The sequence below is a fragment of the Hyaena hyaena genome, unplaced genomic scaffold, assembly GCF_003009895.1.
Source record: "Hyaena hyaena isolate Hyena2069 unplaced genomic scaffold, ASM300989v1 scaffold_552, whole genome shotgun sequence".
Taxonomy (NCBI): Eukaryota; Metazoa; Chordata; class Mammalia; order Carnivora; family Hyaenidae; genus Hyaena; species Hyaena hyaena.
In genome coordinates this window covers 145,642-173,389 of record NW_024081185.1, presented here as the reverse complement: position 1 = coordinate 173,389, position 27,748 = coordinate 145,642, and the positions used below count along the sequence as shown (strand labels likewise).

Genomic DNA, 27,748 nt, shown 5'->3' with positions numbered 1-27,748 from the left:
GGGCCTGAGCACGTGCTGGCTTCCCAGAAGGTTTCCAGGGGACACTGATGTTCCAGATCATGGAACCCGACTTTGAGGACCCTTGTCTTAGGGGTGCTGGCCCAGCCTCCAGCTCCAGGGTGGGCCTGAGCGTCAGGAGGGTGATCAGGGAGGGCTCACGGGCGGCCGGGGACCCAGATGGAGCCCTGGAGATGGGTCAGTGTTGGCGGCTTCTCAGAACATTCCTCCTTGTTCTTCAGTGAGGTCCTCGAAGTGACCCCTCTGTCCCGTGGCGGGGGGGAGTGTCCTCTGTCCCGTGGCGCGGGGGAGTGTCCTCTGTCCCGTGGCGTGGGGGAGTGTCCTCTGTCCGTGGTGCGGGGGAGCATCCTCTGTCTGTGGTTTGGGGGAGATCTGCAGCAGAGCCGAAGCCCCTGAGGGAGGCCCCTTGTTTCCAGTGTGCGTGAGACAGTGAACTCTGCCTCTGTCAGTGGCTGGAGGATGGTTCTCATTCACTACAGCCGCGGCGTACTTAGTTACACAGAAACTTCTCAGACAAAAGTGCTAACATCTCGCTGAACTAAAGTGGCGTTCTAGCCAAGTGGGCACGTCTTTCCTCCGTCTCTCACAACTCAGGCAGGAAGAGGGGAGGGTTTCAATTGTAATTTGGGGTCTAATATCTGATGCACCACTTTGTCCTCAGGACACGAGGTCAGAGAACCGGGAAGGGAGCGCTCGCTGGGGGGCCTCGAGGTGTGGGTGCAGGTGAGCGCATGGAGCACCCTCTCCAGCACGGATCCAAGGAACCGCGTCATAGTGGTGATTACCAGGCAGTTCCTCCAAAGTCCTTCATCGTGACACAGATTCCGGGCATTGGGAGCCCTTCCTGGAATCCTCACCCGCTTGCACACTGAAAGCTGGTGGGGGGTTCCCTGGCTGGAGCCCCCCCGGCACCACCCACGTGCTCTACTGTGGGGACGTGCACTGTGGGTCCCACAGCGGCTCAGCCCCCCGACCTCCTTCTTCGCCGCCTCAGGAGCCCGCCTGTCCGCACATCCCATCGAGAAAGCGCCTGCTGTATATTTGCCACAATCCCAACGCACGCAGTGGTGGTCAGAACGGAACCGGGGGTGAGCCGGAGATGAGGCCCGTCGCTCACGCCGATTTCTGATGAGTAAACACTCTGTTGATGTTTAAAGCCATGTTTATATACTTTAATCGTTAGTCAAGAAAGGAGACCAAGATGAAAAAAGCTACATCTAGACTTGACCAATCCATACGGTGAATGCCACCAAGCGTCCACGGGCGTACTGACGGGACGTTACTAACTGCCTGAAAATGCCCACGTTCCTGCTCTGTGAATATGCAGTTATTTGAAACATATATTGAATTTTGTCAACATAAAAAATATGCCCTAAAATGCATTATGTGTTGTTTTTTTCAGATTTAAATACACCGAATCAGTCACAGTGGGGTCTAAAACATGTAACAGAACAGGCAACGGCCAGAGACGGGTCCGTCCGGTCAGACGTACGGCTGGCGGCACGCAGACTGCTCTTCCGGGAGAATAGCCAGGGAGCTGGGAGCCTTCTTTTCAAATAAAGGATGTGTTGTGACAATAAAGGTTAAGTGCCGCCTTGGTCTGAAAGGACTGCCTGATTTTGTCTGTTCGCACACATGGCGAATCATAAGCTGTGAGCAACCAGTCCGGGAACCCACTCGCTTTGATTCTACTTCCTACAAACAAGTCCCTAGACCTCCAGATTTTTGCCCCATGTACAACCGTGCAAGCTATCAAATTGATATGAAAATACATGTGCCCCAACTTCTGGTTTATAATGCCAGTGACGAAAGAGGCATGCCGTAGGGTTCACGGACGGGGTGACGGCATGCAGTGACGGCTCATCAAGAACGAGGAGGCGTTCTTGGTTCTTGCGCATTGGTGAAGTAAGCCACCGATAGGCTGGCTCTGTGGCTCCGTGCACACAATGTTTCATGAGTGTCCCACAGGGCGCCCTGCTGTATAGCAGCCACGCATTAATTAGAGCATCCAGCAAACACTGCAGTGTGCTCCACGCACCCAAGTGAATCTTCATTTTTCACACACAGGGCCTTACTAATTAAAATCAGCTTTGCAATTAAATGTGGAAAATTGTGTTAAACTTTCAAGCGTAGTTAGGAAAAAATGCAATTATTTTGGGGTGTTTTATTTTAATGCAAATGAAATTTCTATCAGTGTGAAACCGGTGAAAGGGAGACGCAGGGGTCCCTGTTTCTCTCTCTGCCTTCCTCCCTGTTTCTTCTTCTTCCTTTTTTTTTTTGGATTATAGACGCTCTTCCCTGTTGCACGCTGCAATGCTCCACTATCTCTCGCCAGTACCTGGCGCTGTTCCAAGGCTTTTAGTGAGTGCTCTCTGTCAAGGCATGAATAATACAGCCCCCGGGCTGTTGGCAGAATCCAAATGAGGCGTGCATACATCAGGAAGCAAGCCCTCGACTTGAGCTCCAGAACAAGCTTCCGTGAAGACAGGCAATTACTCACCCGCGGCCGCCGCCATGGCAGTCACACTGGCGGGTGCAGAGGTATATGAGACGGGAACGGATCTGAATGCAGAATGTGCACAAGCCAGAGAGAATTCAATAATTGTCTAATAAAACAGAAAAGCTACCATTTGGAGCTTTTAATTTTAAAGTTTAAAGATCAATTGGCTTGACTCTGAATTTTCTAAATTGGGGAGGATTTAAATATAACACAGATACCCATCACCTAGGTTTCGTTGCTTGTCAAGGGGGCAAGATTCTGAGGCTAGATTTTGGGTCAAATATTCCATCAGAACCTCATGCTCAACAAATGCGTAATTGTAAAAATTGAAGTGAAGGGTAAATATAAATGAAATCTATTACATTTCAGAAATAAATCTGGAGAGGTCACACAGCAGATGAGTGAGGAATGAATCCACGTTAGGGCCTTCCTCTATCTCTGTCTCTCTCATCAGAGGCTTATTCACAATCGCTATTCGCAAAGAAGTAAATCCAACAATCCCGAATGCTCTAGCATGTGTATAACTATTACACAAAAGGCTAAAATTCATATTCCGCTACATTGGTTAGTATTAATCTGTAATTGATATTGATACATTTTTATTAGTCCTGTTTCTAACTGGTATTGGGAAAATTTCTAAAAACTTTAAGAACAATAAATTGGCCATACTTTTTGGGCACCTGGGTGGCTCAGTCGGCTAAGTATCCGACTTCAGCTCAGGTCATGATCTCACAGTTCATGGGTTCGAGCCCTGCATCGGACTCTGCTGACAGCTCAGAGCCTGGAGCCTGTTTCAAATTCTGTGTCTCCCTCTCTGACCCTCCCCTGCTCACGCTGTATCTCTTTCTCTCTCTCTCTCTCTCAGAAATAAATTAAAAAGAAAACATTAAAAAATTAAAAAAAATTGGCCATACTTTTGGCAATAAATTTAGTTTATATACCTCTTTCTAAACATTTTACTTTCTCTTTAACACAAACAATATTGCACATCAACATGGGGCGAAAAAACATGAATTGTGAATATAAGGCACTAGAATTTTCAATCTTAGTGAAATGTTCAGAAGTGGATTTTTGCAGAAGTGTGTTGACATTCGGCACTTTGCTCCTATCTTAGTATCAGTTCACATAAATCTCCGGATTCATAACGACCTCTCTCTATTGGGTGGCTGAGCGGGTACAACGATCTCAGATGAAGAGTCGTGTGTGGGGCTCCCTGTCGCCATGTCCCCACCTTTCCCTGAGACAGCCATCTTTGGTTGGGGGACGTCCAGCCTGAGGCATCCTGCCAGCTCCGGGGTCTGGCTCAGCAGCAGTAGGCGCCTGCACTGTGGCATTGGTTACCGCGCACCTCGGGCTTTGGACGGACCTACGCACTCCCCACTGGGCCTGGCCCCTTCCTTGCCAACAAATTCACGGGCCAGTAACTTCCCGAATCTCATGCGTGTGCCTTCCACGTCTTGCATTTTCCCCTGTCACCTACCCGTTGGAGAGAGCTGCGGACACGTGGGAAACCACCGTTTTTCACCCCTGGCATCCGATATGCTCACACTCTGGGAAGGAGTTGATGGGGAGGAGAGAACAGGGGGCTCAGGAGATTCCTGTCCCTGAACTTGGGCTTTAAGACTTTGGAAAACCCTCTCAAGACAGATGACTAACAGTGAGTTTTGGGGCGCCTGAGTGGCTCAGTTGGTTAAGCGTCTGACTTCGGCTCAGGTCATGATCTTGTGGTTTGTGGTTTCGAGCCCCGCGTCGGGCTCTGTGTTGACAGCTCGAAGCCTGGAGCTGCTTTGGATTCTGTATCTCCCTCTCTCTCTGCCCCTCCCCTGCTCACACTCTGTCTTTCTCAAAAATGAATAAACATAAAAAAAAAGGAGTGAGTTTTCCCGTCTACAAAGAAGCCTGTACTTGGACCCATGTTTGAGGCACACAAAGGTCTCTATCTACCTGTAAGTATCGCTAAGAAAAGTCGTTTGCGCTCAGGGAGGCAGAATTCACGGGGCCACGGTGAGGCTGTGTGACAGTGAGTCCGACGGAAGAGGTCAGGCTCACTGCATATGGAAGAGATGGTGTTAGGAGTCTGGGTCATAACAGGAGAATTGTTTCTGGCCCTGACTGCAAAGTCTGTGCTGTTCTGTCACACTTTTATGGTAACGCAAACCTCAGGTGGGAAGAACAGAAGTCACATCCACGTGTCCAGAAACGAATGGTGCTTCTGAAGATAAGCGTTTGTTATATTGATCAGCTTCATGAGAGGCTAGTCCTGATTCATCTTCCAGGGCACAGAGTGTTGACTGAGCTTGGATCCTTGCTGGTCAGTAGGTGTCAATTCAATTGTGTTCATCTTCGGTGCTGAGGGACCGATGTACCACTTGCCCCGGATAGTGGAACGCTATTACTCATTTTTCCCATTTTTGCTTTGGCTGCCAAAAGACTTGGAACAAAATGTAGTACTCTGTTCAAACCCCTGATAAACCCTGTGTTTCTGGTAAAAGTAGGTTCCTGTTTCCCTTATGTTCTTCCTAATTTACATGTTTGAGTCAACTTTTAATTGCGTAGTTGTACACGTGTTTATCACCTACTTCAGCCTGTTTATGACCCATGAACACAAAAAAATGCCTGTGGAGGCACCTGGGCAGTTGAGCGTCTGCTTTGGCTCAGGTCATGATCTCACAGTTCATGAGATCGAGTCCCATCTCAGGCTCTGCGCTGATAGCATGGAGCCAGCCTGGGAGTCTCTCTCTCCCTCCCCCTACCCTAAAAATAAATAAACTTAAAATAAAATTAAAAAAATACCCCCAAACAGATGATCTTTTGTTCAAGCACACAGTTTTTGAAGTAAGGTAGACCATACACTAAAATAAGTACTGTAACTTTAGCTCCACCCCCCAATTTTTCACCAGGTTCTCAAATTGCAAATTCCTTTCTCAAATTAATGTTTCCTTTCACAGGTATTATCTGGTGGTTGGCTCTCCCCTGGGCTCTAGTCCTGATCTCCTACAGACCCGCAAGCCTGCCTCTACCACAGTGCAACAACATCACTAAATAAACCATTGATTTCAGCAGCTACCGCAGAATTCGCACACAGCACCGAGGCAGGTGACCACGGGGGATCAGCATAGCATGTGCCCTGCAAAGTGAGAGTATGGAATTTGGAAAACTCGCTTGATTTTGATTTCCTTATTTTTATGCTAAAAATAAAGACTACCTGGTAGGCATCATTTCATCACTTGGGATCAAATGTCCTAAAGTTAAAAAAAACCTCACAGTCTAGATTCCCCACACCTGCCTCAAATTACTTTCCACATGTTCAAATAAACAGATCTGTCCACCTACTAAAGTACCACTTTCCTTGACGGTGAATTGACACAATATATAAGTAAAGTGAAATTACATCCCTAATAAAATGAAAACACATTCCCTGAATCTTGTGTTGCTAAAATACCAAACGGTGGGTAATTTCATCAAAACTGAGACCCAGGTTACCACTCTTGTCACACAGAGGCTGGGTCTCAGCAGGGATGGACCAGCAGAGGTCGAGGCCACACCTGTGCCATGGGGTTGGTACAGGCACTTATGTACATAAATAGCTGTCAGAGGGGAGAGACTTGTGGAGCAGGGAATATTTGAAGCCAAAATAATTGAAATGTTACAGATTTGAAATAGCACCAGCCACAAGATGTTAATGTTTACTTGAGTCTTATCTACTACAAGAAGCACCTTTTCAGTTTAAAAAATTCAAGTGTCATCCCTTAGTTAAAAATTATTGGTAATATATAATCATCAGGGAAATGCAAATCAAAAACTACAATGAGATATGACCTCACATCTGTCAGAAATGGCTAAAATCAACAACGCAAGAAACAAGTGTTGGCGAGGAGGCGGGGAAAAAAGTTGGTGGGAGTGCACACGGGTACAGCCGCTCTGGAGAAGTGTGGAGGGTCCTCAAAAAACTGAAAATAGAACTACTATATGATCCAGTAATTCCACTACTGGATATTTACCCTAAGAAACGAAAACACTAATTTGAAAAGACACACGCATCCCTGTTTATGCAGCATTAGCTATAATCACCAAGATATGGAAGGCAGCCCAGGTGCCGTGGGCGGGTGAGCAGAGAACGACCACGTGGTATATACGTATGAATATCATTCAGCCATAAACAAGAAGGTATTATGCTAAGTAAAGTGAGTCAGACAAAAGGCAAATATCACATGTGGAATCTAGAACACAAAGCAAATGAATGAGCAGACGGAAAGCAGACTCAGACCTCCACACAGGAGGAAGAACTGGTGGCTTCCAGGGGGGCGGGGGTGGGGAGTGAGGAACACGGGGGAAGGGGAGGGGGGACACAGGCCTCCGGCTACGGGGGTGCTGAGTCACGGGGATGAAGGGCGATACTGGGAACAGTGTCGTACGGGGACAGCGTGGCCTGTAGAGTCGCCAGCTTACCGCGCTGCACACCTGACGTTGATGTAACTCTGTGTGTCTACTATACTCAATAGAAAATTATTGAATAATATAGACATCAAAAATATAAGTCAGCTTCATCAATACAGTGCTGACAGTCTTCTTAAGAAGTGGCTTATCTGGTCACATGAGTTTTCAATGGTAATTAGTTTTATGTAACAAAGTATCTCATTCTAATATTGAGGAAATCAAAGTCTGTAAATGTTAAATAATTTGTCCAAAGTCCCCTGCTTTCTAGCTGCGCCGGAGAAACTAGAGCCTGTGTCTCATGCTGGGGAAAGGTTCTTTGTCCACGGCCACCACGTTAACTATCTCTGAAAATATTAGAAATTCTAATAATTATGTAGATTATGACATTGTTTTAAATTCAATTAAAAATGGGTTGAAAAATTGCCTAAATTGGATGTTTCTGTGACCCTTCTCTAAAGTGCCAGCCCTTCACTCCTGAAGATTCATGTGTTCTGTGCTCACACCAGCATCGTGTCCCAAAGGAAAATGAAACGTGGCGGTCCTGAGGCCACCCCACGCCAAGCCGCATGGTTCTGTGCAGGCCGGGAAAGAGACCTCATAGGCAGGTGTGCACGTGCATGTCACGTGGGCACACGGGGACACGACTGGGTGCAACCTAGCTGAGAATGTGTTTCAAAGGACTCTTTGGAAACTTCATGCTTTCTCCTGAAAAACTGTGGTGATGAATTATAAGTCTAGCTGACACCGAATTCAAACTTTTTAGCCAAATGTAATCATTACTTCTGGTAACAGTATGATGAATTTTAACTATTGACTAATCAAGAGAGGAATGAGGGAAAACCTTGATTTTGCTCATGGCTTGCTAACTTGGTTTTCGTCGAAAACGTAAACCATGTTGTTTTAAAAACTTTTAGATTAAGAATTTACATATATGCCCCTTTATAAAATAATATACTTTAAATAAACTAATTATTTAACTTACATACTCAGTAATTTACTATAATATACAATAACAATAATAAGATAAATTGAATTTAGGTTTCAAATCACCAAATTCCCTTAAAAACGGCCTGTCGTTCCTTTGGTACGTAGAGAAGCCCAATAACCATTTCATCATGGATGCTCATTAAAAACTCCCCTTCTTCTTTAATGCTAGCATGGGGATTTGGGGAATACTTTGTAATTCTTCCCATGATTTTACTGAAGGACAATCAAAATAATTGCTTGATTTCACCCATAAATTAATGTTCAGCTGAAAAGGAAATGAAACGCAAGGCAATGAAGGCAGGTCACCTCAAGGTGTTTACAGACACACCTGTCGAGGGTCTGAGCTTTCATTACGCAGGCTTCCTTCTTGATGATTTGTTAGGATGAATGGCCTTAGTCCTCGCAACCTAATTTGTGAAGAATTAGCTAAAAATTTATTATAGCCTGTAAACACCTCCAACTCCTCACAGCTGAAGCCTTCCATTGAAAGGCAAAGCCGCATTGGTATCACAGGGAAGGAGTTCCTCACAGAAAAGTAAATCCAAAGATTCATCTTCTCATGACACTCAGCCCTGATAGATACACAGCACAATTCTGCTGTGATGCGTTTTTAGCAGTAATTATCCAGCCACCTGATCTCCTGGATGTTCGCGCCCAGTGCCGTCATGGACTTGAACCCCAGCATTTACAAGAATGATCTAATCATCTAAGCCTCAAAGTCTCATTAGTGTGATCTGTCCTGGACGTTTATCTCCTGCCGGAACCTCCCCCAGCAGCTGCCCAGGTGCCTGCCTGGGCTTCCTTTCCCGGGACAGATAGTTAAATTATGGAAGCTCAGTTCCTGCAGAAAGATCAGGAAGGTCATACTTTAATTTACTGCCCGTGACTTACTTCCCTGCAGCTACCAGAATGAGCAAGCAGGCAAGGACAATAAGCCGCCTCAGTGAAGCAGAGACAGGCTCTTAGCGGGCTGCCATGCGCGTGTGGGAAAATGAGTTTAAGGTTGGTCTTAATTTGTGTCATCTTATGTTTTATCGTAAATTCTGCCCACCCTCTGAGACCCTGCCCGGGAAACCAAAGGCGGAATTCACATCAGAGGAGAGGAGGAGCAGACAACACTCGCTGTTTTCCAAGAACACCCCCCACTCATTTTCGTCCTTGGGCCTGGGACCCTGAACAAGCCGCTGTAGACCATACATAGTGAAAAAGGCAGCCGTTACCTTCTGTGTCTTGCATATTTGCCACTGACGTGACCGCTGCCATCACAGCCGGGTGTGGGACAGCTGCAACGGGAACAAGGTAATTACATGGGGGCCACACCGCAGGCGGGTGAGACCGAAGCTTCGGTGGCGGGGGGGGGGGTAGCATACACACACAGAGGGCAGACTTTGGAAGGAGGGGAACAATGAGGGGTGCTTTCAGTCAGCAAGTCTGAGGGGCGTACGTAGCCTCAGTGACGGCAGCAGGGCAGGGGCTGCCGACAGGCCGGGGGAGGGGAGCCGCTGCGAACCCGGGGACAGTCTGCCCGCTAAAAGGCATGGGTTTCTAAGTCGCTAGTGACCTGACGAGCACTGACCTGAAGAGCTCCTGGATGGCCGGCTCCACGGGAACTGCAGAGAGAGGGAAGCAGATAGACAGTTACGTTTGTCCTGGGTCCCCTCTCCCACAGAAAGCTACCAAGAGGGTGGTGTCAGGCAGGGGTCCGCAGGTGAAGGGACCCTGAGTGGGGCCTCCAGGGGCTTGGGGAAGCACGGACGTACCTCGAACCCCTTTGGACCGTGTACGATGACGCTTCTCCTCGGCGTCCACCTCCATCTGCGGATAGACGAGCAGGCGGTCAGCTCGGTCAGCAGTGTGTGCGGCTGACCACGGGCATTTTAGTGGCTCTGGGCACCCCTCCGGGAGAGCGACATGGGGGGCACCCCTCCGGGAGAGCGACATGGAGGGCAAGCATCAGGCAATCTAACTGTGTTACTTAACAAAGCAGACCGTGACCTTGCAGGGAGCGCTTGACCGGGAGGCCCACCCTCTGAAATGGCCGGGCTTTGATGGTGCTTCAGGTGCAGCCTGCTTACCCTTCTCAAAGACTGATCTGGACACCTGAGGGTTAATTCCAAGCTACACTTTGTACCCAGAACCTGAGAGCCATTACGTTTGCAGGAAGGTTCATACGTGTATTCTGGAAACTCCTCGGAACCCCGAGTTTAATCTGATCACACAGGTAAGACGGGAGCAGGCAGGTGCGGCCGGACATGTCTAAGGTGGGGGCTGATGCCATGTCATCTAGTTCTGGGTGTAATCACTGTCCACACTGATCTAAATCATTAGGATGCTTTCCAGGGACAAGGCCCTTTGCTCATAGTAACCAGCCCGTTTCACAGGTCAGGGATTACAGACCATTTTCATGTATTACCGTGTCTGCTTCTCACAATTTTCTAAGAAACGTGTCTTTACATCTATTTTATAGATGGGACTTGCCTGAGACCATCTAACTACAAGTTTTGGCTCAGGGCCCTGAATCCACGCCACCTGTCTCTACACAGTATCTTTTTTTGTTTTTTTATGTTTATTCATTTATTTTTGAGAGAGAGAGAGAGAGAGAGAGAGAGAGAACACAAACTGGGAAGGAGCAGAGAGAGAGGGAGACACAGAATCCGAAGCAGCTCCAGGCTCTGAGCTGTCAGCACAGAGCCCGACACGGGGCTCGAGCCCACGAACCGCGAGATCATGCCCTGAGCTGAAGCTGGATGCTTAACCGACTGAGCCCCCGGGTGCCCCCACACATCAGTTTTCAGCCAAGGGACCAGGGCTGGCTGGGTGGACGTGCACTAGTGTGCTCTGCCCCCAGTATTTCCGTGAGTCTGGACAATCTACACAGGGCCCAGCCGCACAGTAAGAGAGTCTCTCAGCAGAACAGATGGGAGGAGAGCGGTGAGGAGAGTGGCCCCTCTGATCATGAGGACAGCGCATTTCAGCCTCACCTGTGATGCCCTGGCCCACCCAAGCACCTGGGGCAGAAGACTGGGGCTCAAAGTGTCCCCCATTCGCAGTTCACTTTCCCCGCGGTTTAGGACCAGAAGGCCCCAGTGGGGCAGAGGGCTGCAGGGCCACGCGCCCCGTCCGACTCCCACCGGGAGAGCAGGGCAGACCCGCCGTTGCCGGCAGCTGCTGGCGAGCCGTGGCTCTCTCCGCGGATGCAACGCTAGGCGGCGTGACACCACGCTCCCGAGTCACGCTCTGTCGACCGGCCGCCAGACCATCAGTGCGCAGAGGACGGCAGCAAATGGAACACACAGATAATAAAAACATAGCTCATTTAATGAGCAGAAGGTGTGTGTGTGCAGATGTAGGGTTGTGCCAGACTCCATAAAATACGGATTTGAGAAAGCGCGCAGCCGGCGTGAGGCGGGTCACCGAGAAGAGGCCTCGTGGGGAAATCTTCTCGACTTAAGAGCTGCCTGAATGAGTGTCGAAGCAAGAAACAGATCGTGTTTTACGCTTGTATGGACACACTAGAAACCCAGTCGTGGGTGAAAGAGTGACGAGTGAGTGGGTGTGTTTCTGGGAAGCTGGCCGTCACGCGGGTGGCCCAGCCGGGTCACGGTGCCCCACGGGGCTGGGGGCCTTGGCCGCGGGGAGTGGGGGGCGAGTCCAGGGTCTGGCAGACCCAGAGGGGTCCCTGCTGCCGCACTGGGTGGACAGCTGTTGCCTGTCCTTGAGGGTTGTCTCAGGAGCGTATTGCACAAAAATTAATCTAGCAGGGGTGAGAGCGTGTGGTGGGAGCAGGGAGGGGTGTGTCAGCAGAGATGGGTGGTGCTCAGAGAAGGAGCCCTGTGGCGCCAGCCCCCACCATGGGGTGGCCCCCACCAGGAATGCGCTTGTCGGGGGAAGAGAGATGCAGGAAGAAGATGGATGTGAGGAGTGTTTCAAGAAAAATCAGTATGATGCAGGCGTCTGTGTGCCCACCTTCCCGCCCTTCGTCGGGCACCACAGCCCGGGCACAGGCGGGAGACCTCCGAGCGCCTGCACGCTGCGCCCAGCCCCGTAGAACGTTAGCAAAGCAGGCGGGGCCCATGTACACGGAGCACTGGTGTGCTCACGCTCCGGAAGGTGAAGGAGAGCACACCAGGTCACGGCTCTGTTTCCTGCCACCTTGCGCACCTGTCGTAGGACTGGGGGTGCAGTAAGAATGGGGCGAAATCCTATTCTTTAAGGGATTCAAAACTGAGCACTGACTTTCCCCCAGAGCAGACAAGCTGACAGCCATTCTCACTGGGGCACGAGAAGTCTGGACACGCTGCATCCCACCCATTCTGGAGGGGTGGGAGCTCTTTGGGGAGGAGTGGGATTTGACCTGAGTTTTAAAGATTAGTTGCTGGGTTCAGGTTAAAAGTGGGCGGGGTGCTTGTGTCCCAGGCAGAGTGAAGGGGATGTGCAAAGACCCTGGGGTCTGCAGGCATGGGGTCTCCTTCAGGGCACCCGAGGAGGGCAGGGCTCCGGGGTTTGCGGGGTTTGCGGGGCCTCCTTCGCGGGGCACGGGCTGCCCCATCCCCTCCAGGAGTACGCGGGCCGCTCACCCTCGTTCCAGACGGTCAGGCTCTGCAGCCTCTGACGGGAAAACCCCCTGTAGAAGCCACTGGCCGCAGCCTAGGACAGACCCTGTCCCCAAAGGGGGACCTTGCGTCCCAGTCGGTTCCTCTAGTGCCTCTGCGCCTGGCCTTCCGGGGCCTCAGTGGGGGCGCCACTCGGGGTCCAGCACGTCCTCCTTACACCCCAGGTCTGCCCCTCCCTGGGGCCCCGACAGGTAACCCCGCTCTCACTGCCTCGCCGCCCTCCCAGCCCTCGCCAGCAAGTCACACTGGAAAGCGGAACCTCAGCACGAACGCTTTTGTTTTAAGTCGGGCGCTCATTTTTAAGATAAGGAGAGCCTTTTCTTGGGAATTTTAAATGGTTTTATTCTTAAAGAAAACTCTCAGACGTAAGACATTTACTTTGGGACCAACGAAAGCTATCACACTGATTTGCTGAAGGGAGAGGGAACTCCTTCATCACACGGGAACTTCACCCTCGGAATCAGGCTGCGTTATGACTTGAGTTTTCCCTCGGTCGCCCCCACCCCACGAAGCGCACACTTTCTTCAGGCTGAGCCTCATGAACATCGTAGGGTATTAACGACATCAAAACCTCACACATTCGTTATAGTCCGTCCAGCCCTTAGAGACTGCTCCTCAGGCCACGGCAGTGAACCCCAGGGAGGGGCGAGGGGGTCGGGCCCTGCGAGGGCTCCCTGCCGGCCACCCCGCGCCCCACACACCGGTGACCTGCGCCCTCCAGCGGGGCCAGGCTGGGAAGGACGGGGTCATAGCCTCCCTGGGGTACAGCTCCGCCCTGACTGGACACAAGCAGAGCCCTGAGCTCCCTCCCCCAGAGACGCCCCTCAATTATTCAGGAAGCAATTACCCATTTTGTCAATTAGCCAGGCCCTATCTCTCACCTCCCGCTGCTCAGCACCGGGTCCTTTCACTGCTCATTAGCACCATCAGGAGTGGGCTGCGTGCAGAAGCGGGTTCCGTTACCGAGCGGCGTGTGGGTGGCGAGGTCTGGGGACTCTACACGGCCGCAGCACCAGTGTGCAGATCAGAGTGCGCCCGTGCCGTCCGTGCACTTCTGTGCCCGTGAACTCTTACCGCCCCCGCGGCCCCTCGCTCCCACGGAGGTCTCGGCTCATAAAAACCCACCCGTACAGATTGGCAGGGGTCAGAAATATATGTTGTTGTCATCCTTGAATTGTGTTTAGAATAAATACTATTGCAGTTAAAAGTCGTTTCCCGGGGCGCCTGTGTGCTCAGTCGGTCAAGCATCTTACTTCAAGCATCACGGTTTGTGGGTTTGAGCCCCGCGTCCGGCTCTGTGCCGACAGCTCAGAGCCTGGAGCTGCTTCGGATTCTGTGTCTCCCTCTCTCTGCCCCTCCCCCGGCTTGTGCTCTGCCTTTGTCTCTTCTCTGTAGCTCTCAAAAATACACATTAAAGTAAAAAAGTTGTTTCCCACAATACGATTAAATGTTCTGCTTTTTACTGAATTTAAAGTCGTGCAAATACATTAAATTTTGGGATTTCTGTCCAGTGTTTACATTAAGTGACAGGATGGCCTGTCGTTAAGAAGCCGCAAAGTCAGGAGAGATGGAAGCGCCTCCAGCTCAGGCCATGGTTTCAATTTGAGGTCTCCAGCCCCCCCGGATGGAGATGAGGAAAAATTAGGCAAATGAAGCAGGTGGAAGGCCCCCCTGAGTCTGCTCCCATGTGTCCTCCCCCTTCCTAGTCTCTCTCAGCGAGGACTGTAGCCAGTGAGACCCCCTCCGGGGGGGGGCGGCCCATGCCCGCCGCCTCCTCACCCTGACCGACCCCGGGCCGTGTGTGCATGGTGAGCGGGGGCTTGGGGCCAGCGGGGCGGGAGACACAGGAGTCCTCTGGGCAAAGAGGAGGGCGAGGGAGCAGCTGTGTCCCCTTGGCCTGGGACACGGTGCAGAGCGCGACACGGTGACCCAGAGGGCCAATGTCTGCTGTACCCGCGTCACACACATATCAGGACGGACTGCAGGACATCACAGAACCGAGCATATTTTTTAAAAATGTTTATTTGTTTTTGAAACAGAGAGACAGAGCACAGGAAGGGGAGGGGCAGAGAGAGAAACACACACACAGACTCCCAAGCAGCCCCAGGCTCTGAGCTGTCAGCACAGAGCCTGAGGTGGGGCTCGAACCCATGAACCTCAAGATCATGACCTGAGCCGAAGTTGCACGCCCAGCTGACTGAGTCACCCAGGCGCCCCAGGAACGAGCATATTTGAGGGTCATTTAAATGAGAAGACTTGGGAGCCAATTATGTTGCAGGCTTGTGAATAAGTTCAAGTAGGCGGCACGCACAAACGTTTAGAGATTCTTTATAAACGCACGTTGCGCTTATAGATGCACATGTTCCCCAGATGCAAGCCCGGAACCGTGGGCACAGACGCCCAGCCGTGTGGTGGGAAAACATGGAGCACAGAGCAGGCAGGTGAGCCCGTGACCCTCTGGGCTTTTCGTGGTCTTGAGAGAGCTCTGGAAAGTCCTCGTCACTGCACTGCTCTGGGCACGGCCCATCACGCCGTGGGCGCGGGAGTGAGGGGAGGGGCCACGTCTTCGAAAGAAGCAGTACGCACGTGACCAGCATCTGTGCTGTCTCCCAGGGCAAAAGCAGGCTTTGAAGCCGAATTCCTGGGTCTCCGGGACAGGTGGGAAGTTTCTGGCACACCTCCACAGGACAGCTGAAATGCCAGCAGCCTGGGAAATCTGGGAAGCCGCTTGCTCTCGGGGCTCAAGGCTCACTGGGGTGAGGCACCCGTCGAGGACCATCAGGGAACCTTGGGAGGCCACACTTGCGGGCGTCACTGGCGTCACTGGCGAACGCTCAGTAGATTTCTGTATTGAGTTTGGGACTTAATACTTTAAAAATAATGCAACAAATCCTAAGAAAAATCCCAGGGCAATGCGGTCGGCAATGACAACGCCCGTCACAGGAGCCCTTGACGGGACACCTGTGGTCCTGACGCCGTTGACTGGAGAGCAAGGTGCTGGGGAAGCTGCTAATTGAGACGACTGCACAAGGGGCCCATGCGGACCCCTGACCCCAGGCCTGTGTGGGGGGGGACAGGCTCGTCCCAGCAGAGATGAGTGCAGCCATAAGGAGGTTCGCTCCGCCCCAGCCTCTGAACGTAGGGGAAGGAAATTGCGGAAGACGATCTTACTCTTGAGGCAGCGGACAGGTGACAGGTGACATCTGGGCTTTGTGGTTTTGTGAGTGAAGGAGCGAGTGAAGGAAGGAACGCAGGGAGCTAAAGGTTCGCTTGCTCAGTTCCACTGTTGATTAATAATTTTATTACGGCTTTAGAACTTTTGTGATACACACGCAGGACTGAGAAGGAGTCTCCCTCCCTCGCAGGCAGGAGACGCCTCTGCTCGGAGCACGCGGGGCGGGGTGGTCGCGGGGCGGGGCGCCTCGGAGGATGGGGGGTTGGCCGCCAGCAGCCCTGGGACGGCCTCCTCACAGCCACGTGGGAGCCGGGGACCTAGTGCTGCGTCGGGAACCAAACCTGAATTTCAAAGGCGACTCCAGGGAGATGAAGGTGGTGGCTTTTAACAAAATGACCCCGTTTGGTTTCCCTCCCATTTGGGTGACGTGGCATCTCCGTAAGAAATCCACTTCCCAGTTCTATCGTCCGTCACGACCGTGGGGATGCCCGGCGCCCCCAGGTGGGTCTGGGGGCAGAGCCCATATTGCGCTGCTGTTTGTGGTCCCGGCGTGGTCTTTACTCAAGCGTGGGACGGCTGAGCAGGGAAGTGAGTGTTTCCAGAGCTTCGGGTGAGACGCCAAATCAGGTGCCTTAGTTTTTGGTAAAGTTGCTATTGCTCTTTTGGCCTCAGTGAAAAAGTAAGAAAAGAGCTGCATCTGCCCGAAGACGGACGGGGTTCTCTGGGTTCAGCTGTGCTCCTGCCGGTCATCGCATCCCTTTACCCCACGAGCAAGTTTTGGCGGAAAGTGCCAAGAGTCAGAACGCAGGGCGCAGGCGGGACGATTCTCCCAGCCCGCCGGCCGGGACTCGGGCCCAGAACCGTTCTCTGGCCTCTCAGGCCCAACCCACGGAGGCAACACCTACAAATCCGGGGGTTTTATGTCTAGTTCTGCATCTCTGATTTCTCTGGAAAAGCAGGAGGATCTGGAAACCCCGCACTCAGTTTCTGTCGGCCACAGCCGGCGCGAGGCAGGCTTCGTACATGGCCGCCGCCCGAGTCCTTGCCCGAGGCCTCGTCCATGCTGTGCCTTGTGGTGACAGAGGCCACCGAGGGGCGTGACGGTTCTCTCCATCCGCTGCAGTAGCTTCGCTGCCTGCCTTGCCCTGCCCGCCGCTGTCTGCCCCGGGGGACACCCCAGTCTGAGGAAAGCATCTAGGTCCCAGGGCCCGGAGGTCACACACGTCGCAGGAACTCAGCGAGTCTCCTAGGGTCTGCTGGTTCCCCTCCTGGCTCTGGGACACAGGCCGTCGGCCGAGGCCTCGGTGGGCGGTGCAGCTGGGGCACGCGGGCAGGGCCTCCTGAACGTCTCCGGGTTTGCCTTGCAGGCCAGAGCCAGGGAGTGAGATCCCACAGCCGGCCGCCCAGGTGGAAGTGTGGCCGTGTCACAGCGTGGACGCAGTCTCGGGGGCAGGTGGCCCGCGGTGTGACGGCCGGCTCCACGTCTGCTGACGGCGTGAGGCCAGGCAGGGTCCTCCGTGGGTCACGGTTCTCTCACCCGTGACGTTCCTGCTGGTTGCCTGGGCGGCCGACAGGCTCGGATGGAATGACTCCGTGGGGCGGTCTAGCATGGCGTCTGGTGCATGAGGAATGCTTCCTTCCTTCCCCCATTTTCCAGGTGTGGCACGCGTCCCCAAGGGCGCGGGCCAGGCAGAAGCACATGACAGCCAAGCTGGGGCACACGTGTCCCTTGTGATGCAGGTGTGCTGTTATGTTCTCTGCAGTTTTAATCACCTCCACTGACCCCAGCACGGCACGGGCCTCTGAGAATGTGGGCCAGTCCAGGGGTGCACAGCTCCGGAGGGCAGCCTCCGCACGACCCAGGGCCAGAAGTTCAGGGTGCATGTGCGCGCGCATGTGTGTGTGTGCGTGCGTGTGCGTGTGTGTGCGTGCGTGTGCGTGTGTGTCAGGGACTCGACGACCTCGCTCAGTCCAGCTAACATTACATCAGGGCTGGAGACGCATCATCCCAAGCCGGGCAGGGGGGCGGTCCCGGGAGCCGGGAAACGGGGCACCGTGCACAGGGTGGGTGCCCGGGGCTCACAGCGCTCCGGGGCAAGCTGGCGGGTGAGCCCGGCTTGGTGCCTGGCCCAGGACGGTTGCTTGATAAACACTGGCCGAGTTGTGTTAAATAAAAATATCACAATTCCCTTAAAGGTCACGTGGATGTTGGGCAAACTTTCTCAGAAATGGGGAAGAGGTTCCACAGAGTAAAGAGAAGGAAAAAAAAAAGTGAACTACTTTCTAGACAGGAATATTCCTACCTAGGAAGGGGCCGTTCACAAATACTAAGTAAAGAACGAATATTCAAAACAGGCTACGACCAGTGCACTGACTGATAGTTGGTGTTTTCCCAGACAAGTAGGATCTGACATAAAACCCGTCAATCTCAGCCCGCAGGGCGCCAATAACCTCAGTCTCCTTCCTGGCGGGTCGCAGCACGTCCCATCCCCTCGGGACGAGGAGAAGGGGAGCCCGTGTCGCAGGGGCTCCTGGGGACACACCGTGACAGCGTCCCCCACGCCTTCTCCTGTGTGGCAGCGGATTACAATTTACAAACCACGTAGAGACCAGCCAGTTGGTTTTGAGAGCGAGACCTTTATTCCCCGGTTCCTCTGTGTTTGTGCTTTTTCTTGTAAGTAAAAGACCCGTAAATAGCTGCAGGTCAAGGAGAGGGCAGACTGGCCAACAAGACCCTGTAACACACGGCCAAGTGCTAAACCACAAGACGGCCGTGCGGCATTTCCAGAAGCGGTGCCGAGCAGGGCGCAGCGGTCTGGGTCCTGGAGCTGAACCCCCGGGCCAGGGTCTTCGTGTCCCGCAGCTGCACGACCTTGGACAGGGAGCTAACCTGGGCGCTTCCCTGTCTCCTCGTTCCCTCGTGGAGCTCGGGGTGTTGGGAGATCAGAGAAGGCAGCTTTGCGAGCACTCTGGGAAGGACGATCCTAAGTAACTGAAGAGCATTAGGGTGAAGCGCCAGGTGTCGCCTGGCCTGCTGAGCGTGGTTCGGACCCAAGTCCCGGCTCGGGCGCCCAGAACCGCGGCACAGGCTGCCGTACATCACGCCCAGCCGCGTGGTCAGCTCGGTCTTCCACGGGTCGTACAGGCGAAGGCTGGCTGGCGCGGGGGAGCGGCGTGTAGCCACCCGGGTCTTCCCGTCAGGAGGCCCCCACGGCCGCCACCGTCCTGAGGACTCTGCCTGCTCTCTCCTCACAGCAAGCGGGGTCACCCACACACCAGCCTGGTGTCGGCCTTGAGCCCCGACCAGCCGGCCCCCCACAGAGAAGTCTGCCTTCAGGACGCTTCTGGGCGCCCCCATGTCCTGACCGCGGGCCGTCCGTGTGCTTCCTGTGTCCCCTGGATCCTGCCTGGTAGCAGCTGCCAAGGCTGGTAGGTGGCAGCAGTCAGGCCTGGCCGTGCCAGACACGCCTGGGCTGGAGCTCACGTCCGAGTCCTGCCCCAGGCCACACCGGGGATCGCGATCTCAGAGATTACTTCCCTGAGATGGGGGGGTGGGGGAGTCCCTTCTTTCTAGAATGTTCTGTCTGCTCCTCTCACCCGGCTCTTGTGCTTCCGTTGGGCTCAGGTCCCTCCACCCTTGACCTTGTTGACCATTAGCAGGTGCCACGCCCCTCCATCCTCTGCGGCCAGGCTGCTCCCACAGAGGCCTCCAGGCGGCTTACACCCCATTGGGTGTCACTTCCAAGGTCACCAGCGGCCACGTCCTACACCCGCTAAGTCTCACTGAAGCTCTTGCCTCAGGAAAGCATGTGGCACCCGACTCTCTTGCTCCTTCAGGGCTCTGTGCCCAGGCCACACCCGCTTGGGACACGGCTATGCCACTGCAGGCACCTGGCTGCACACGGGTTCTCTGATCTCAGGTGAGCCTGGACCCCATGCCCAGTGGCTCCCAGAGCACCGTCATTCACCGCGAATCCACCTCCGAGCCACATTCCGTGTCTGCCTGCAGTCCGGGGTCTCCCAAGCCGTGCCCCTGCTTCCTGTCCCCACGTCTGTCGCCCTCGCCGCTCTCCTCCCGGCACAGCGTGGGCTCTTGGTCGTCGGCCTGTCTGCCTCACCGTGGAAGGTTTGCTGAATACATGAAGTGCTCATCCCGTCAGCCCAAAACCCGATCACATTTGTCCTTTCTCTGCTGGTCGCATCACCCCCGTGTGGCAGTTTCATGGCCGTCCCTTCCTACTCCCTGGGTGAGGTGCCCCTTCAGACCCTTACTGTGCAGGCTGAGTCACGGCAGGCTCTTCCGGGTGCCCGACCCTCCGAGAGGCTGTCGGCTGAGACACCGTCGTCCCCTTCGCTCGTGGAGTCCAGGCCAGAACCCTCAGCGCTGCCCTGCTGACTCCCTCAGGTGCAAGAGTCCGAGCTACGCCAACTCCTCTGTAAGTTGCTATTTTCACTTACTAGAAGTCGCAGCTCTCTCTCCAGGCCAATGCCCGTGGACTCGACTCCTTTTTTGAATGGATGTGTAGTATTCCCCAGAATGTCTGTCCTGTAATTTATCCAAGCATCCTTGTAAATTCCCCCACTAATGGACATTGAGGTTGTTTTATTTCAGTTATTTGTTTTATTCCACTATAAAAAGAAGTGCAATAAATATCACACATGTCTTTGTGCGTATTTCTGTAATAGAGTTCTCCGAGAAGATATTTTCGGTACTTCTGGAAGATGTTCAAATCCCTGCACTTTTTGGTAATGTGCGACGATTCTTCTAAGAGCTTATCAACAACGGACCACACAAGTCTCACTTTCGCCGAGGGGAGTGACTTAGCTCACTGTGGCTCACACCTCTCTTCCCCTGGCCACGGGCGAGGGTCAGCGCCTCCCACATGTGGCCTCTGGCATTCTGGCTACAGAGAAGCCCTTATTCTCACTCTTGGCCTATTTTTAAAATGTTCACATCAATTTGCAATAGCTCTTTGTACATTTAAGGTGTTAATCCGTTTACCCATCTTATCTGTTGGGAGTATGTTCTGGTAGCTTTTTTCCCCTTGGCTGGTGGTATTTCCTGCCACGTATATGTGAAAAGCGTGGGTGACCCAGCCAGTCCCTGGGAAAGAGCTGCGGGCTCTCCCGCTCGGCCGTGATGTCCCGGGGGCCTCCGTCCTCCCGCCAGTGCCCGTGCCCCAGCGCTGGGCGTGTGCGGCCTCACGCGGGTCTGCTCGGCGTCCTCCCCCAGCCCGCCCAGCCCCTCCTCTACGGAACAGCTGCTCCACTCAGGCGCCCTCGGGGGGCAGTGCCACGGAAGCCACACCTCTCCTTTTGAAGCTACAAAACCCCACAAATGTGACCAAAGAACAGCTTTTAATAAGTAGTAGAGGAGGTGCTATATTCATAAGCTCAGCTCTGTCGGCTCTGAGACTGTATCTGGCCTGTAGCCAGCATTTTCTACCTTCACTTCTCCCAACCCAAATTTTGATAAAGTGGCACAAAAAATAAAATTCAAAGATTCAAGGGGTGCCTTGCAGGCTCAGTTGGAAGAGCATGTGACTCTTTTTTTGTTATGTATCTCAATTAATTAATTAATTAATTAAAATATAATCTATTGCCAAATTGGCTGCCACACAACACCCAGTACTCATCCCTCCTCATGTGACCCTTGATCTTGGGGTAGTGAGCTCAAGCCCCATATTGGGTGTGGCGATTACTTTAAAATAAAACCTTTAAAAAACTGCAAAGATTCAAATATGTTTTGACCCAGAATAGTATGCGTAGAGTTGTCTATTTACTTAAGTATTTCTAATTATCCAAGTGATCTTCTAGCTTGGAATTTTTTAACCCACTTTTTCATCTTAAATGGAAGTCTCCTCGCCATGCACCGTGTCAGGTGTGGTGCACGGCACAGGGACTTGACACTCAGGTGAATCGCGAAAGGCTCGCTGCGGTAGGCAGCCGCCGTCACCACACAATTATCGTAACATTTCTGATTACATTCCCTCTTCTATACTTTTCATCCCTGTGACATTTATTTTATAACCGGAAGTCTGTGCTTCTAAAATCCAGTTTAAAAAAAATGTTTTGCTTATTTTTTAAGGGGAGAACAAAGTGAAAAGGGGAAAGAACAGAAGTAGAGAAGCTCATGTCTGTGTGTAAGCGTCCTTGTGTTCAGGGGAGAGGAGCACCATCCACAGAAAACGTTCAGAAATGAAAGTATTTCAGAGACCAGTAAGTGGGGGATATTCAGGGGTTTGGGGGAGAAGGGCTGGGCTTGGTGTCTTAAGCATGAGGTTTAGTTTTTTCTACTTATTGTGTCTTTGCCCCCTGAGCCTCATGCAAACGGTACAGAGGACGGTGTCCCTGTGAGCTCTACAGGGCGGCCAGGCGGGCGTGCAAGCGCACAGTAGGTCCAGAGGAAATCCTTAGACCGTGTGGCGCCCACTCTCCCCGCGTGAGTGGGCGGCGCTGTCTTGGGCGTCCCTGCCCTCGTGACTGTGTGGCTGCTCTCCCCGTGGGACACCGTTTGTACTCATCATTCCTTCTAAGGGAAGGGATTTGCCACCGGATGAGACTCACCCCCCACCTCAAGGGGCCCTCAAAGGGCAGGAGTGGGGTATGGCGCATCGACAGAAGATGACGGGACTATCAAGAGATGGGAAGGGCACCTAAGGAAATAGCTTGGAACAGAAAGCAAGAGAGGAGAGAGTCCTAGGGCAGTGTGGGGAGGGGAGGGAGGCGCATTCAGCTGTGACCACGGGATTTTGAGGGGGAATGTTGCGTGCAGTTCATCGGTGCCACCTCGACCCCTGCTGGGAAGTGGTCCAGCACGGATGACATAGCCTCGCTGGGGCTTGTCCCGGAAGTTTCATCCATCGGAATCTGGGGGTGGGTCTGCTCGGTGCTTACAGCCCCTTCTACCCTGACAGTGTCTGGAGCAGGTGCTCGTGAGACCCAGGCGGGGTTTGGGAGAGGAGATTCAGTGAGGGGGGCGGACAGCAGCCCGGCTTCCACGCGCCTCACAGCGGACGGGCAGCCAAGGAGGCCAGCAGAAGGCCAAGAGCCTGGCCCCGGAAGGACTGGGAGAAAGTATCTCTCTTTCTCTTCTGAAGTCCCAGGATGGGGTGCGTCTGCCCCCGGAGCGGGAGAGGTGGTGGACAGGACGGAGGCGGGGTGGACGGAGAAGGCAGGAACACTGTGATGAGGGCGGGGGAGGGCCCAGGAGGGGTGCGAGCTGCTCTCCCAGAGGGAGGACACGTTCCTGACACTGGTGGCCCAGGCGACGTCCCCCCAGGGCGGACTGGACCGCATGCAACCCGGGGCTTAGGGGCTCGCGTACCTTGCAGGGCGTCTTCTCTCCTAGGAAGGGAGGCAGTGTGGCTCCGTGGGCAGGACACGGGCCCAGGGTCAGGGTCCCTCTACGTTCTCTTCCTGGTCCTCCCCAGCCTGGGACTGTGGCAAAGTCACTTAATTTCCCTGTGCCTCCATTTCTCCATCTGCAAGACACGAACCACAGTGTGAAGTGCCTGTGACTTTGTAGCATGTGAGGAGGAGACGGACATGGAGGCATCCCGTGGCAGCGGCGGACGTGGACTTTGTGCCCACTTCCCAGAACCAAGTGTCATCTGTCCTGCCCATGGACGGGGGCCCCCCAGCAAGCATTCTCCTGGACCTGGGGCTCTGGGAAAGGGGCCCCCCAGGGACTTGCTCACGGACCACCCCCGTCGGCAAAGTCAACTCTGCAGTCTGAGACCTTGTGCTGGACCTGAGAAGGTTCTAGAACTCCCGTCCCTGTGGTCCAGGATCTCCCCGGGCGCCCTCGCAGAGATTATAACACTGACAATTCAGTTAACCAGCTTCACGTTGACGGCCACATAACACGCGCGCAATAAGCTGTCATGTCAAATTGCTTTGTGTGAACAACAGGCAAGTAGGTACCGGGCTTAAATAAGAAACAAAGGTCATTAAGCCATTTTCCTCAGAGCTCAGCAATCCCTTCCCGTCGTCTGGGAACCGGCGTCCCTGTCTGCTTCTGCTGACCTTTGGGGACTGAGCTGTAAATCCTTTCCAGGCATATTCATCTTCCCAAGGAGTGACTTCACCCACACAGGCAGTGGGTAAGGGTTTGAGCTCGCGTGTCTTGCCCAAAACACAAGCGTGTAGACCACAGGAGATTTAAGTCATAAATTCCCAGAAAGAGAAAGCATTTGTCTTTTTATTTTCAACCTTGCCACTTAAAACAAGAGCATTTCTGCCTACTTACTGCTTAGGATTTGATAATCTCCGTGAAGCCTTACTGTGAGCTCACCATCTGTCTTATGGCGCAAACCCCCTGGACGTGCATCACCCGAGGGCAGGGTCAACGCCACCGGCTTCCGTATCTTAGCTGCCTGCATCCCGTGGTTGCTCAGTAGTGGGTTGTTGATTCAAATGACAAGAGGAAGGAAGGAAGGAAGGAAGAGAGGGAAGGAGGGAGGGAGGGAAAGAAAAGGAGAAGGGAAAACAGACACAAGCAGGGAGCACTCCCGCTGACAGGTGCAGGACGGATTCTAAGTGATTAGATTAGGACATACAAGTGGCTCAGCCAACCAGTAAAATGTGTTCTTTTATTTTGTTTTAGTTTTTTAATGTTTGTTTAATTTTGAGAGAGAGAGAGAGAGCGAGTGAGAGCGCAGGTGGGGGAGGGACAGAGAGAGAGGGAGACACAGCATCCTAAGCAGGCTCCAGGCTCATGAGCCCTGAGATCATGACCTGAGCTGAATCAAAGGTTGGACACTGAGCCGACTGAGCCACTCAGGCGCCCCATAAAATGTGCAATGGTTAAAGGATCTGAAAGCAGGCTGACTGGGGTTGTTAAATCATTACCAGTCATCACCTCATGACCTGAGCTTGCTGTTTTATAAGCATTACATTCTCTAGAATTTTTCAGTTTCTAAATTAGATGATGCTGCACACGGAAGGGGCCTGGCCTCCTGTACGTAAACGCTCAGGAAGCGGCAGTATGTGTACGAATGCCCGTCACCGCCGCTGTCGTCTCCGGCTTACTGATCCACCTGCATAATCCCTCCGAGTTTCAGTGTCTCACTCACAGTGACCACTTATGATTGGATACTGCGAGCAGCCACAAAGCTAACGAACGCCTCAAATGCATCCAGCCCGCATTCACTGAGGGCTCACCCTTCCCTCTGCCTGACTCTGAGTGACTCACTATAAAGCAAGATGGGGAAGAGGTTCCTACACAAACACAGGGGAAAATGAAAGAAACAATAGAGGGAGGTTAGGATCAATATTGTGGAATCTTAAATATGTGAAAAAATAATTTGTTTTGGGTATAAAGAAAAATAGAGAATACGAAGGAGCAGGAGGAAAAAAAAGAGAAAAACCAGTATGTTTGGGTAAAACAGAAGCCCTATAGTCATCATTAAATGTACTAAAGGATATAAATGGGGCGCCAGGGGGCTCAGTCGGTCAAGCACTGACTTTAGCTCAACTCCTGATCCCACAGTCTGTGGGTTCGAGCCCCGCGTCGGGCTCTGTGCTGACAGCTCAGAGCCTGGAGCCTGTTTCAGATTCTGTGTCTCCCTCTCTCTCTGACCCTCCCCTGCTCACCCTGTCTCTCTATCTCTCTCTCTCAGAAATAAATAAAAAATTGAAAAAAAAAAGAAATAAAAAGAGGAACCCTGATAATTGAGACAAATACAACATAATCTACTAAAACAAAAAGCAAAACAATACATCGACAACATGCCCAGTGTTAATACCGTGACATATGCAGATGTTTGCCTTTTTAAAATAGATTCTTTTATCCACTCATCCAAATGAAATGCTGATGGACATTTGGACTCTCTCCACACTTTGGCTGCTGTCGATAGTGCTGCTATAAGCATCGGGGTGCATGTGCCCCTTCAAATCAGCATTTTTATTTTGCTTGGATGAATACCTAGTAGTGCAATTGCTGGGTCACGGGTAGTTCTATTAATTTTTTGAGAGCACTTGTTGGGTTGAACACTGGGTTTCGTATGTAACAGACAGATCACTGGGTTCTACTCCTGAGGCCAATACTACACTGTATGTTAATTAACTTGATTTTAAATAAATAAATTAAAAAAATAAATACTTTTATGAAACCATAATTATAAAAAAAGCATTTGCAAACAGCTAATATTCAACTGAATGTTAGTAATATTATCAAGAAATACACATATAAATAGCTCATAATATTTAAATTCCACAATTAAACTCTATGTTGATGAATGGCAGGCAAACAGTGATTCATGGCTCCACTCGCTTTCTTAGCATAATTAAACTGGATTCGAGATTCCGATCTCTGCCCGTTGTTACGCACCCCTGCAGCGACTTCGTCTGTGGGCTTATGCCTCGTTAATAACAAAGGCACAGAAGACAATGCCCTTCACAGGAGCGAACGGACGAACAGGAGTGATGACGCGGGGCCGCCGCCTGCCGAGAGCTGGCGTGTTCACGTGCTGCTGTCGCGGGGTGGCTCGCGTGCGCGGGGGAGAGTGCTCGCAGGAGGGACAGGGACCGGCGGACCCCCATCGTCCCAGGGCCCTCTTCTGACAAACTAGCTCTTTTCCTAAATTTTTTTAAATTTTTTACTTTTTAGAAAATTTGTAATGTTAATTTATTTTTGACAGAGAGAGCATAAGCAGGGGAGGGGCAGAGAGAGAGGGAGACACAGAATCTGGAGCAGCTCCAGGCTCCGAGCTGTCAGCACAGAGCCCGACCTGGGGCTTGAACCCACAAACCACGAGATCATGACCTGAGGTGAAGTAGATGCCCAACTGACTGAGCCCCCCAGGCGCCCTCTAGTTCTTGATTTTTTTTTTTTTTTTTTTAACATCCTAAGTCAGTGGCAGAAATTCCCTCTGGGAAATCAAGGTCTCAGACCTAACTTAGTTCTGTTTATTTGCTTTAGAAAAATGCACATTCACAGAGTCCGAATGGAGAGCCTGGAAGGAGAGAGACGCACTGACGGACTGATGGGGGCGCGGTGCTCATGGCCAGCCGCAAGGGGCCACCTGCCCGCGGCGGCTCCCGCTTCCTCAGCCCTGCGTCCGGCGCCTGAGGCCGGGGCACAGTTCCCCCCCACCCCCACGCGCCCCTTGTGTGTTGACCTTGGCCTGGGATGAGTTCCGGCTGAGGCTCGTGTTGGAAGCATCCCTCACTGTCAGCACGTGGCCCCAAGGCCCCTGAGGCCACGGAGTCACGGCTGCAGACACAGCACCCGCCACTGAGGCCTGTCCCGTCACAGGCATGTGGTCCCCACCCCGTGGCCTGTGGGGTCTTCTTCAGACAGGCCAACCTGACAGAACTTTCTTCTCTTTGATGATCGCTCCCTCCTTAGGAATTTTTTTGCTTTTTAATGTATTTGGGGTGGGGAGGGGATGATTTCTCCTAAATGGATTTGTAGTGTCTCATTTACCCCCCCGAGATCTTTGCTTTCGTATTTTTTAAATCTTTTTCTGTTTTCTCTACTTTCTGAGAGATTTCTTCAAATTTATCTTTGAGTTCTTCAATTGCATTTTAAACTGTCAAGAATACTATTTTCTGGGACACGTGGGTAACTCAGTCGGTTAAGCATCCGACTTCAGCTCAGGTCATGATCTCACGGTTCGTGGGTTTGAGCCCTGCGTCGTGCTCTGTGCTGACAGCTCAGAGCCTGGAGCTGCTCCGATTCTGTGTCTCCCTCTCTCTCTGACCCTCCCCTGCTCACGCTGTCTCTCTCAGAAATAAATAAAAATATTAATAAAAGAGTACTATTTTCTATGCTGACATTAGTTTTTGTCACAGTTATACATTCTCTTGATTTTGGTATTTGTCTTTGCAGGAAGTTAGGGACTGTGTGTCATTAGTACGTCACACACCGTGGCAGATAAGGAGCACGGAGGTACTATTTGTGGAACAAAAGTGGGAAGTAGGAGGGAGGAAAGGAGGAGGGAAAGGGGGAAGAGGTGGGAGGACGGAGGAGGGGGAAGGGGAAGGTGGGAGGAGGAGGGGGAGGGAGGAGGG

The 27,748-nt window shown here is 52.5% G+C and overlaps 1 protein-coding gene across 1 annotated transcript in view; it reads right to left on the bottom strand.

Moving 5' to 3' along the window:
- The window catches only part of MYT1L (myelin transcription factor 1 like), a 272,202-nt gene that overhangs the window by 127,941 nt on the left and 116,513 nt on the right, over positions 1-27,748 (bottom strand). The window contains exons 3-6 of the mRNA XM_039256014.1: positions 23,058-23,214; positions 9,703-9,757; positions 9,519-9,552; positions 9,163-9,225 (exon numbers count right to left, since the gene is read on the bottom strand). Of these exons, the coding sequence (XP_039111945.1) occupies positions 9,163-9,225; positions 9,519-9,552; positions 9,703-9,757 (152 nt within the window). The 5' untranslated portion in view covers positions 23,058-23,214. The remainder of the gene's footprint in view (positions 1-9,162; positions 9,226-9,518; positions 9,553-9,702; positions 9,758-23,057; positions 23,215-27,748) is intronic.